The 11,747-nt window shown below is 38.8% G+C and overlaps 1 protein-coding gene across 3 annotated transcripts; it reads left to right on the forward strand.

Moving 5' to 3' along the window:
- Positions 1-534: 534 nt before the first annotated feature.
- jdp2a (Jun dimerization protein 2a) lies at positions 535-9,124 on the forward strand. Of its 3 annotated transcripts, none has more exons than XM_052619647.1 (5): positions 3,993-4,375; positions 4,455-4,494; positions 6,074-6,291; positions 7,774-7,878; positions 8,329-9,124. In XM_052619647.1, the coding sequence occupies exons 3-5, from the start codon at positions 6,097-6,099 to the stop codon at positions 8,512-8,514; spliced, it is 486 nt and encodes a 161-aa protein (XP_052475607.1). In that variant the 5' UTR covers positions 3,993-4,375; positions 4,455-4,494; positions 6,074-6,096; the 3' UTR covers positions 8,515-9,124. The 3 variants fall into 3 exon arrangements, with proteins under 3 accessions (XP_052475604.1, XP_052475607.1, XP_052475605.1); XM_052619645.1 differs by having other exon boundaries at positions 3,993-4,322; XM_052619644.1 differs by lacking the exons at positions 3,993-4,375; positions 4,455-4,494 and adding an exon at positions 535-721.
- Positions 9,125-11,747: the final 2,623 nt, after the last annotated feature.

An 11,747-nucleotide genomic window follows, 5' to 3' on the forward strand; every position in this document is an offset into this window, starting at 1 on the left:
CTACATCACGGAGACGTCTATTTGACGTCTGCATTTACATCTACTATAGGACGTTTCCTATCAGGTGTCAAATAGACGTTTTGAAGATGTCTTTAAGATGTTTATGATTTAGAATGTAGGTAAAACTGACATCATAAAGACGTCTATCAGATGATTGCAAACAGCAGATGCTTTCCAGATGAAGCGATGTGTGTTGTGTTTGCAGACTCTCTGGGTTCCTTTATAAGAGTCAGAAAGCGAAAGGAGAGCTGGATGAGCTGGATGTAAACACAACTTGCACATCTGTCAGGGATATGCAGCTCTTTATTGCTCTTGCAGCTTGTGCATTAGAGTTTATATCCATGCATGCATCCATAATAACAGTGTCAAACTTTTTTGGTGGAAGGTTAGGAATGCTCCTGGTACAGCACTCACGGATCTTCAGCTTGGCAGTGGCGAGCATGTTCAGCGCTGACGGTGAACGGAATGTTTGTTTTCTGGTTTCTAAGGGGTGGAGCGAGCCTGCTCCTCTCTTCTCAACTTCTCCATGTGTGTTTTCCCTGCAGTTCATTTCTCATCCTCCCTGCTGACGTCTGACTTCCGCATTCCTCGCTCTTCCCGACCAGGGATCAGCGCTCGAGACTCGAGCTGATGCAACGATTCCCGCTCTTCAAGATCTACTCGCGACCTCCGGCTGACGTCACAAAGGGACTCCACTCGCTCACCTCGAGACCAAAGTCAGGTAAGAGCGCAACTTTGACAACTTTTGCACGGCTTCGAGTCCGACCGCTGCATTTCTCCATCGGATGTGTCTCAAAGCGAGGAGAGCCACCTAGACAGGGCGCATTTTTGCGCAGCAGCGTTTTTTTTGTGGGGCATCGTGCGCGCGTTCAGATTCAGAACAGCTGCTGCGCGCTCGAGATGCGCAAAAATGCTGTGTATGTAGGGGGCTCTCTAGGTTTGGAGACACAGCCCAAGAGCAAAATGGTACATCGCTAAATAAGTAACGTGTGCGTTTCATATTTGAATAACAACGGTCTATTCCCATAGCTGCAACTTAAATACCTCTTTATACCGCATTTCACTCATCCATGTCCATTTCTAGTTGTAGGCTACATAGGGAATGTTCACTTTCTCATATAGCGCTCTAATGATGATGATGATGATGGTGGTGATGATGATGGGACAGTAAGGCTCAACGCCGCTGTAAGCTGAAGTTCATGTTACATAAGAGAAACTTCCGCTTTGAGATCATTGAGTCACTGTAGGGCGCGGTGCATATGCACATTCAGATTTGATCATCTGTACATTCATGTTTTACTCTACTGTCCGTCGTCACTGCGCAGAGGCTCGTGGAATGGCGCGTGAATACTGTGGACACCAACTTTTTAAAATTTAAAAATATACAAAATAAGTGGTTAAAATACACAAAACCACTAGTAAAATGCAATTTTGCATTGTTACAATTGAATAATAATAATATATATTTTTAATAATAATAATAATAATAAAAAACAGTTTGAGTAAATTACATTTGAATTTGAGAATGTGTCAAATCAGTATTTTTATTTATTTGTATTTTTGTGTGTGTGTGTCTCTTTTGCTGTAATGACAGCTTCACTGAATCTGACATGAACGAAACAAGATGATCATGTTCCCCAGCATTGTCTGAGATTCCCCCCCCCCCCCCCCCCCCCAAAATGGTGGAGGTTAATATGATCAACTTTGTATATATTTTCATATCTGTGATCTCTATTCGCATTTGATATCAATTTAAGGGTCTGGCGTGATGCTTTCCCCTTGAGTGCACTGAGCACATCCAGATCTAGAGTTGGATATCCATCATCTGAATGTGATATTGGTGTCTCTGCCTCAAACTTATTTAAAACATGATCTAAAAACGTCAGTGCTGCAAACATTTACAACACAGTGAAATGAACTGCTGTGCTCTTTCATAGGTAAACAATGCGCTGCAAGCATTTTCAGTTGTTCAGTAAAGGGTTTCAGTTCCACTGAAAAAGAAGTGGGCGATAAAATCTGGAAGCAATGTGTGAAACTGCTTCTCATTGCATAACAGTGCTATTATAACTGCATGCATAATGCACTGAAATGACATTGACCTTTACTGCACTGACGAATGGAGGAATGTTGATTATAACACAGTGATCTGATCAACAGTAACTCCACACAGATACATGTCACTGTGAACAAACTGGGCTTCAGAGTGCCCTGTGACACACACAAACCCTCACTCATCAGCACATGCTCTCGGGATCTCTGAACTGCTTTTGGGGAGGAATGATCAGATGCTGTGGAACAGATTTGAACATGATCAAATGCATTAAATGGAGCTAAGAGTACTACAGTAATGCTGATAGATGCATAATGAAATATTGGAGAAACATATATGAAAACACGGCCAGGCATTCAAATTATTTTCTTCATATACATTATTTTTAGTCTTGTTGTTAAAAATACTTCACTTTGGCAAAATCCAATTGTACATGGTTGAATTGTGTTCTTATGCATTTTACTGTAGAATCTATAGCATCGTTGTTTTTGTGGATCACTTATCTGAACTCTTTCAATACATATTTCTTTAAAAAGCTATTTAAACTTAATTTGATGACAGGAAAAATTGGAACAAAAACTGGAAAATTTACTCCGATTTTATGTCTCAGAAAAGCTTCCATTGCGCCATTCCTTGTCAGATTAAATGAACCTGAAGAATGGTTGATTTGATGCTGTACAGAGCCTGAAGTAGCGCTTCTCACATAATGCACTTGATTGATTTGACTTACTTTCTCTCTGTCTCTGGATATTTTGTTCAGCTGGGCTGCATTGGATTTAACATATGCACATAGATTGATTATTGTATTCATTTTGCTTGTTGTCCATATTACATTACATCACATCATTTCTTTAGCGTGTTACACCACATTCCTCCCTGGACCTTCACACAACTGCTTTCCACAATAATGGGGCGATCGATCAATTAGAGCGACACGTAATCTGTGATAATGGAGCACAGTATTAATATAGGATGTGTTAGCGGTGGCAGCGGAGAGAGCGTCAGCGAGGACGGCGCTCTCAGGAGCTCTATAGGACTTTCCAGTGCAAATCTAAACAAAGAGAACAGTGTTGGATTCTGTTTATTTTTCCAAATCCTTCATGCTGTCATTCGCTCAATACATACTTGTCTTGACTGGTCCGTATGATGTTTTATTTGGAAGTGTGCTAAAAGTTTCAGAGATGGTGAATTTAATGGTGAAAATGGTTTTTCCACTGGGGCTTTCAGTGAGATGGCTAGTGTTTGCTGGTGCATACATCTTCTAAGAGCCCGGAATATCCAACATGCTCCATGAAACACGCTTGATCTTGTGCTACTCTTTACAGTTTTGTTTTCTTTATAGCTTCATTTTGCATGTCAATAATTGCATCTTGATTTATGGATGTTTAGATATGTTTGTTGGAAAACAAACCTAAGGATGATATTCATTTTTTTGCAGCAAATGAAACATTTAATGCCAAGACTATAAAGAATTTCTGGTCCAATACTAAAAGAGGCTTTAAGCAATGCTTTTAATGATCAGCAGAAACCCTGCTGAAGACACGAGTGCACATAATACCAAACACAACTGAACTGAGTTAGTTTACAGAGAAACGCAATGTAAAATTGGCTGCTGTAATTTGTCACTTCCCCTAACTCGGTCCCTGATTGAATGAAACATTTTCACTCATGTAAAAGCAGGCTTCTCCTTAACAAGGCACATATTTTAAGGCATCAATCTGTGACACAAATGATGCATGACGAGCGACGTGCCGGTGTTAGTAGCCTGCTTGGGGTTAGGGATTTGTTTAAATGACTAACTCTCTGTGTGAGCAATGATAGCTTGCTTTAGCAAAGACTAATTAAACTTCCTCTGAGTCATGAGTGTTGTGTGTGCCGTGCAGCGGTTCACATATGGCAGTGATTGCTTGTGTCATCGTGAGGCGTTTCTTCAAGAAGTACATTCATGTAGTTGGTCACTTTCTGTCTGTGGGAATGTGCTCTCAGACATATTGTTTTGTGAAACTACAAACGCACTCTTCATCTGAAAGGTTTGGATGTGAGGAACACTTGTGTAGGCCGATGACATTGTCCTGTTCCCCTGCAGTCACATTCCTCTCGGCTGACACGGAGAAGAGGACGCAGATTTGGACGGAGGAAACATTGGCTGGCGCTCTCAGTTTGTGTCTCCACAGCTTAAAGGAGAACTTGTCTGGGTCTAGTTTTGTGCCTCTCACAAAGAAAACAAAAAAAAAAAAAGAGGAAAAAGAGCAGTTTCTCTTGCCAAGGGTCTGTAAGTGCTCATAATCCAGACATTTGTCAGATGTAGAGAGAGATAGGCTATTGGTTAGTTCTTTGTTATTCTCTGATAAAATCATGATGGATTCGGATGAAAAAAGCCTGATGCTGTTTCGTGGTATTTCAGCGCAGGTGGTGTTTCGAGGGTGACTTTTATTCTATCAAAGGTAAGTCGTTAAATCCTGGATTTGTAAGATATCATCTACTTTGCATTCATTTTCTTTTGAAGTCTTATATTTCTGAAGATGATGCGTGCCAGTTTTTCAGTTGAATACATTTTATAAGGAAGTGTTTTGTAGGGCTGGGTAATAAACTATACCGTATCAAGATCAGATGAATGTTGATAAGCTCTGGAGATGGATTCATCTAACAGTCTATCACACAGAAGTTATAAACGTCACAGCAGTGTTTACATCTGCATGTTCTGCTTGTCTCTGTGTGAATGAATGGTGTGGTTTTGTCTCAAACACACTTTATATGCGAACATGAACACGTGAATTTTGTCTCCAGAGCTGCCTTGAGAGTCACTTCAGCAGCTTTTTCTTTGAGAAAAACTACCATCAAACACACTCTGAACCTGAAAGTAAAGCTGAAAGACCTTCAGAGACTGGTTTAACTTGAAGAAATTATGACAGAAACATATTTGAACACTTTGCAATAAGGTTTCATTAGTTAATGTTAGTTGATGTATTAACCATACAACCAAGGTATTTTTCATTAATTTATACAGTTCTGTTGTGCAGCATCTGATACAATGAAAATTTTTTTTAAAATAGAATAAAATGAAAGATTTATGGATGCTTGTAAAGTTTATTGTAATTTGCACAGGATACACAGCTTGTCATTTGACCTCACAAAACACATTATTGTGGTCAATTAAAAAGGAGTTAAATAATTAAACAGGAGAGTACATTTAGGATTATTAGCAGAAATTCATTTGAATGCAATATGCCACTAAAATTCATAAATGCATTAATCGGTATTCAAAATAAACAGGCATATAAATAAATCCAGTCAAGTCTTGTCTGTCAGCTGATCTGATGTTTGCCACTTGCTCTCATTTTTAATAAGCAGGAACAATTCCTCACTCCATATAAATAATCAATTGCAGTACAGTTGGATAGGTAAAGTGCGTCCTTTTCTTCACTTTACAAGAATTCAACATTAAAATGTTATCACGTGTCGAAAATGATTTATTAGTAAATTGAGTGTTTCAACTGAATAGATATGTGTTCATAAAAAAGACAACATAACAAAACTATGCAGGCATTTTAAACAGCTCTGTGTGGGTAATAGTGACTAATCATGATACAACGGTGATTATTTTGATGCCAATACATAACGAACTAAAATGAATAGTAAAATAGAAATATGGAACAGTATAAAATGGCCGAGAATGATTCCCAGGGAACATATGATCACACTTTATATTAAAGTGTCCTTGTTATAGTGTAATTATTCATTTAAGCACTGAGTAATAAAAAAATGTTAAAAATATAATAAAAATAATAATAAGTAATAATAAAAGGTTATATGAAAAAGACATGCATGCAGCAGCGGCTGTTTGGCTGAAAAAATATCAGTTTCTCTGATTAAAATATAAATCACCTTTTTAAGCTATTTCAGAGCAAATGTAAAGATGTTGAGATACATACAGAATCTAATCTATTTTTTGTTAGCTGTTTAAAAAGGCCTTAGTGGTGTGCAGTCCAACTCTAAGCTCAGCTTCTCTGCTCTTTTCTCCAGCGGTGGTCTCGGGTGTTTGTGACATGATGCCGGGACAGATCCCGGACCCCTCGGTGACGGCCGGCTCACTGCCCAGTCTGGGTCCTCTAGCAGGCCTTTCTGCCTCCACACTGACTGAACACCTGAAGTACGCCGACCTCTGTAACCTCGGGGCCATGCTGTCCCCTTTCCATCTCCTGGGGAAGCTGGGCAAGCGGACGCTCCCTATCAAAGCCGAGGTGAGCACCTGTCATCCTCTAGCCTGGGGAACACATTTAGGGGCATCTGGAGGAAAAAGCACTGTTGTATTATTAGCTTTAGCTAGTACACATCAGTTTGACGCCTGTTTCAGATATGCATCTTAATGAATCATCTGCGGAAAACCCAAACCTGATTTAAACATCTGGATTCATTTAGGTGTATTAAAAAGAAAGCGCTGCTTTTGGGCTTTATTGATATTGCTTTCCAGACGTCTGCAGCACATGCACTGTGAAAATAAATTGTAAATACAGATTATTGGAGTATATTTTACAGCATTTCTACTAAAATAATGTTTAACTGTTATTTGCCTTTACTTTGTAAATATTAAAACATTTCTGAATGAAGGTTTTTGAACCTTAGAGTTAGGTTAGGTTAGGTTGTAAATCTTACATCACTTTTTTAGTATGCACATCTGGCACAAAACAAACTGCAGTGACTCCATCTAGTGGACAAAAGGGACTACTTATAGTACGTCCTTACAGTATGTGCTCCTTTAGTGAAGAAAAAGTACACACTTTTGAGTGTGCAGTAGAAAAGTAGGCAAGCTTTGGGACAAATTCTCATGTCATACAGTTGCGTCTTTAACAAAGTGATCTGTCGTACAGTTACACCATCACTGTAAACATATTAACTTTAATTGTTATGACATTTTATGTTGAATAACTTTTTTAGTTAGTTGCATGTTGGCTGTGAATAGCAGAAGTTCTCGTTTGAGAGAACAGATGATGGAGAACATTCATACTGACTGAACAGATGTTACTGTTATAAGAAGTTAGACTTTCTGAAAATGCACTCAATCTGCAGGTCATCCAAGATGAAGCTGACTATGTTTCTTCATCAGGTTTGTAGAAATGCAAGCATTGCATCAGTGTATCATCAATGGATGCTCTGCAGTGAATGGGTGCCGTCAGAATGAGAGTCCAAACAGCTGATAAAAACATCACAGTAATCCACAGCACTCCAGTCCATCAGTGAACATCTGGAGAAGACTATATTATATTAAATAAATCAATAAATAAACAGGAGAGAAATCGGCAGCGATCAAGCACTGTTTACAAGCCAAAAACAGCTCTAAACAAATATGTGTGTGGAGCAGATGGAGGACAACATGCCTTAATGATGGACAAACATGCAGCTTTTGTCTTCTCAAGACATTAACTGATGGACTGAAGTTACTTGCTGAATATTGTGATGTCAAAAAACCTATTGATATTTCAATTGCATTTCAAAGTTTGTGAGCAAGCAGGACGTTTTTTCAATGTAGTAGTTTTAAAATTCACCAGCAGGGACAAATGTGCACAGTGTTGTTTTTGGCTCCATAATTTGAACTCATATTGTATTATTTATTTTTATATTGCATGCAAGTTCTTTGAATTTAAGGTGCATTGAGTTTAGTGTAAGTAATGTAGTGTAAACAGACCTATAAAAACCTTTGTTTTCTGATGTTGCTGCTCATACAGAAAGATGAAGAGGAAGAGCGGAGGAAAAGAAGGCGAGAGAAAAACAAAGTGGCGGCAGCGAGATGTCGAAACAAAAAGAAAGAAAGGACAGAGTATCTACAGCGGGTAAGTTGTCTGTGAAGGCCTCAGTCAGTGTTGGGGAAAGTTTCTTTAAAGTAATGCATTACAATATTGTGTTGCTTCATTAAAAGGTAACTGACTGTGTTCTTTTTAATGGAAAGTAATGCATTACATTACTTTTACTCTTACTTTCTGTCACCTGAGCTGGGCTTGCATTTTCTTTTTAATAAGCCCCAAAAGTTATATCTATGACAACTGTAAACGCTAAATTATTTAATAATCCTCAGGCTAAAGGAAGTGCCTGTGTACCTCACTCCCAATTCCTCTAGTTTCTTTTCTTGTACATGTAAAAGCAATGCATTACTTTGCTATCTGCACGTGAAAAGTAATCTTGAAAAAGCAATCTTATTACATAATTACCCCCAACACTGGCCTCAGTTTTGTATCAACAGATAGCACGAGTGTATTGATGTGCCTTCAACTCTTCCACTGAAGGAATCTGAGCGTCTGGAGATGATGAACTCGGAGCTGAAAGCACAGATCGAGGAGCTAAAGCACGAACGACAGCAGCTCATACTGATGCTCAATCGCCATCGGCCCACCTGCATCGTGAGCACAGACAGCATCAAGACGCCTGAGAAAGAGAGCAACCCTCTCCTGGAGCAGGTGGAGGCCAAATGAGAAGAACCACACACTTCATGACCACGTTACTGTTTACAGGTCAGCTCGTCTCCAGAGAGCTGAAGCACTTGGCTCGAAGCACTTGGACATTTTAGGGAAGACAGAATGACCTGCGTCTCTGACCTGCGATGGCCTCATTAAACGGCCGTGTTTTTGTAGTTACAAAACTTTTGTGGGATAGTTGTTTTTTTGTGGTCATAAAGTGCCTTTTTTCAGTTCATTTAGTTTTATGGGAAGAATTGTCTGTTGGTTGTTCTGAACTGATGAAAACACTCATTGAATGGTTGGACATGCATGTTAACTGGATGATTCTTCACAGACCGTCTCAACATTTATTCACCATTTGCTGCCTTCAGTTGTTTTTTCTTCTCTCTGGCGCAGGCGTCATGTATGCACATATGTATGAACTGTTTACATCTTGCCAATTTATTATAGTTATCTAGTATATAAATATATGATTTTTATACCTCCTGTACATGGACTTATCACTAGATGTGATACATTTTATGCAACGATTTCATAACCTCTATTTCTGTGACGTATTCAATTTGTTGTATAGCTGTGAAAAGTAAACTGCAAACAATTATTAAACAAGTGATTTCCAAAGTGATTTTCTAATAACTAACATTTTTGGAGTTCAGAGTTTTTAAAATGTTAACATTTTCACAATGTTGTTTGAAAATGTTTGAAAAATGTTTCATTTTCATTTTCATTTCACCTTTTTCTTGAGTAAATATATCAAATAAAACAACGCAGTCAGAAAAGGCAGCTGAGGACAGAATCAGATGCTTGGTTTACAAAAACGTGCTTCAAATCTCTGTCTCAACCATCAATTTATATTAGTCACTTAAAAAAAGAAAATTCCCACATGCATTCATGTTTATAAAATGTGCACACGTTATATTTCACTTTTATTTTTTCTTAATTTAGAAATTAATTAATTGTCTTAATCTATTTTTGTTTGTTTAAACGCCCAGTATGGAATTTTTGGCCACCAGGGGTCACTCAATCAAAATAATAACATAAGACGTACTTTGATGACGTCGGGAAAGAGCGTAAAGCTCATGGGAGTTGTTGTTCATTGGAACATGCGCTCTGTCGCTCCCTATCATTCCTCACTCATTCTAACTTAGTATTTTGACAATCACGTCTTTTCGAAAGGAGAGACGGTTTCAAAGGCAACAACATAAACAAACGTTACTGCGCATGAGCGCTTTTGTGGACCTAACTTAACTTCTGGTAGACTTCCAAATAGAATCAATAACAACAGCCAAGTCCCTCTAGAGTAGATATTTTTTGATAACAAACAAAATGTTTGCTGCGTGGATCAGGCGGACTTAATGAAAATGCAAATTCATTATTTGCCAGCAGGAGATGTTTTAAAGCACAGACATAAAGCGCGAGAAATAGAGGTTTCCCCAGTAACAGCTGTAAACAAAGCAGAGCTGGTATGCTCATATGCTGCTATCAGGCATATAACATGCAAGTCTTCCTTCAGAAATACAGCGTTATAAAAACACCTGTTCCTCGCTTTGATATTTAAACATATAAATGTAAGGAATAATTATTATTAAACGTGCAGTAAGTAACGTTACTCATGTTTATTCAATGAAGCCTTTTTGAAAAAAAGATCAGTTTTAAAATTGTGGCGAGTCTCCAAAAATAAATAAATGTATGGGAAACACACCCCGCAGCACAACCACCCGAGCCCAACTTCAGTCTACTCATCACCTTGCCTTTAACTGCATTTGTAGAAGGCACCGCAGCCAGACCGATATACACGACCGTGCGCCCGATGAAACCGTCTATATGAATTATGAGACCCCTATCAAATCAATATTCCATCTAGCTAGTAGTAATATATGTTAAAAAACACGGCCGCCTTTCGTTAATAATTATAATTACGTTATACTATGATATCGAACAAGTTAGAGAACTGCATTTGAAGCTACTTTATTCAGCTAGATATAGAACAAATGTAGATTTACATGAGAGCTAGTCCGTCTGCGTTTTACACAAGACATCATCGTTTCACAAAATATACGGATAGATACAGTTAGCTGAATGGATGCATACCTGTTTATCAGAATGCAAGTGAGTTCGGCATCTCTCTGTAGTTTCAGTTTGTCACGAAGCTCTCTCTATCTTGGAAATGCAACTCCAATATTTACCCGTGTCTTGTAGCTTCTCTTGTCCCAAAACCATCTCGGGTCATTTATTTCACCCGTGCGTTTGCGCTTCACAGAACGTGCAGGCAAAGCATAATCATGATCCATAACTAAGTTATTGATTGAGATTTAAATACGAATATAAGCATAAAATATAATAGTCTCAATCAAGGCTACTACTTTTTCTTCTTCGTCTCGTCTTTGTTTCTGTTCACCTTTGTATTTGGCGGTTCCACAGGAAGTTAGATAAACTAGAGGGGTCAAAGTTTATATGATGCCATAGACGGGCGACAAAACGGAAATAAAGAAATGTGCCGTGTCTTCTAATTAAACTATAATTTTCTCCAGATTTGAAAGTTCGTGGAAACTGTCGGGATGATGTAAGTACACAACTAAAAGATATATATAACATAGATATAGTGATTTCTGCTATTTTTAAAGCAGAAAAATTACATATTGCGCCTTTAATAAAAATGTAACCGAGCAATAACACAGAAAAAAGGCCCAATATATTGGTCGTAAGCCTAATCCAAACTCCTATCAACAGCACTTTTACTTGACATTAAATCACACCAATCAGGGATACAAATCATCTTGAGATCAGTTCATCCGTGTGACGGTGGAGTGAAGGAAAGTCAGGAAACAGATGCGAGTTAACAGTTTTAATGAAGATGAATATAAAGACACAAATAAACAATGAGGCTGAGAAGACGACACTCCGTGGTGGTGGTGAGGAGGTGAGGAATCCGGATGATGGCGGAGAGTAGGCAGCAAGAGAGGATGGCACAGGAACTGCGGGGAATAGAGCCAAAGGTAAGTGTCCATGGCTGAGTGGATGTGCGGAGAGTGGATGAGGTTCTGGGAAAAACACAGACATCCAACGCAGACAACTACCTACAAGACAGCCTACCTGCTGATTGTAGTCATCAATAAGGGAGTGATCCAATATGTCCCTAGCAGGTACCCAACTCCTCTCCTCCGGATCGTAACCTTCCCAGTCCACCAGATACTGGAATCCTCGTCCCCTCCGTCTTGAGTCCAGAATACGATTAACCGAATAGGTCG

Source organism: Carassius gibelio, chromosome A17, assembly GCF_023724105.1.
Source record: "Carassius gibelio isolate Cgi1373 ecotype wild population from Czech Republic chromosome A17, carGib1.2-hapl.c, whole genome shotgun sequence".
Lineage (NCBI taxonomy): Eukaryota > Metazoa > Chordata > Actinopteri > Cypriniformes > Cyprinidae > Carassius > Carassius gibelio.

What these genes read in the sequence shown, in the direction of transcription:
- jdp2a (XM_052619644.1), top strand. Translation starts at nt 631, where the DNA reads ATGCAACGATTCCCGCTCTTCAAGATCTACTCGCGACCTCCGGCTGAC. An exon ending in CACCTCGAGACCAAAGTCAG is followed by an intron (nt 722 to 6,073) that starts GTAAGAGCGCAA and finishes TCTTTTCTCCAG; the next exon opens with CGGTGGTCTCGGGTGTTTGT. An exon ending in GGACAGAGTATCTACAGCGG is followed by an intron (nt 7,879 to 8,328) that starts GTAAGTTGTCTG and finishes CTTCCACTGAAG; the next exon opens with GAATCTGAGCGTCTGGAGAT.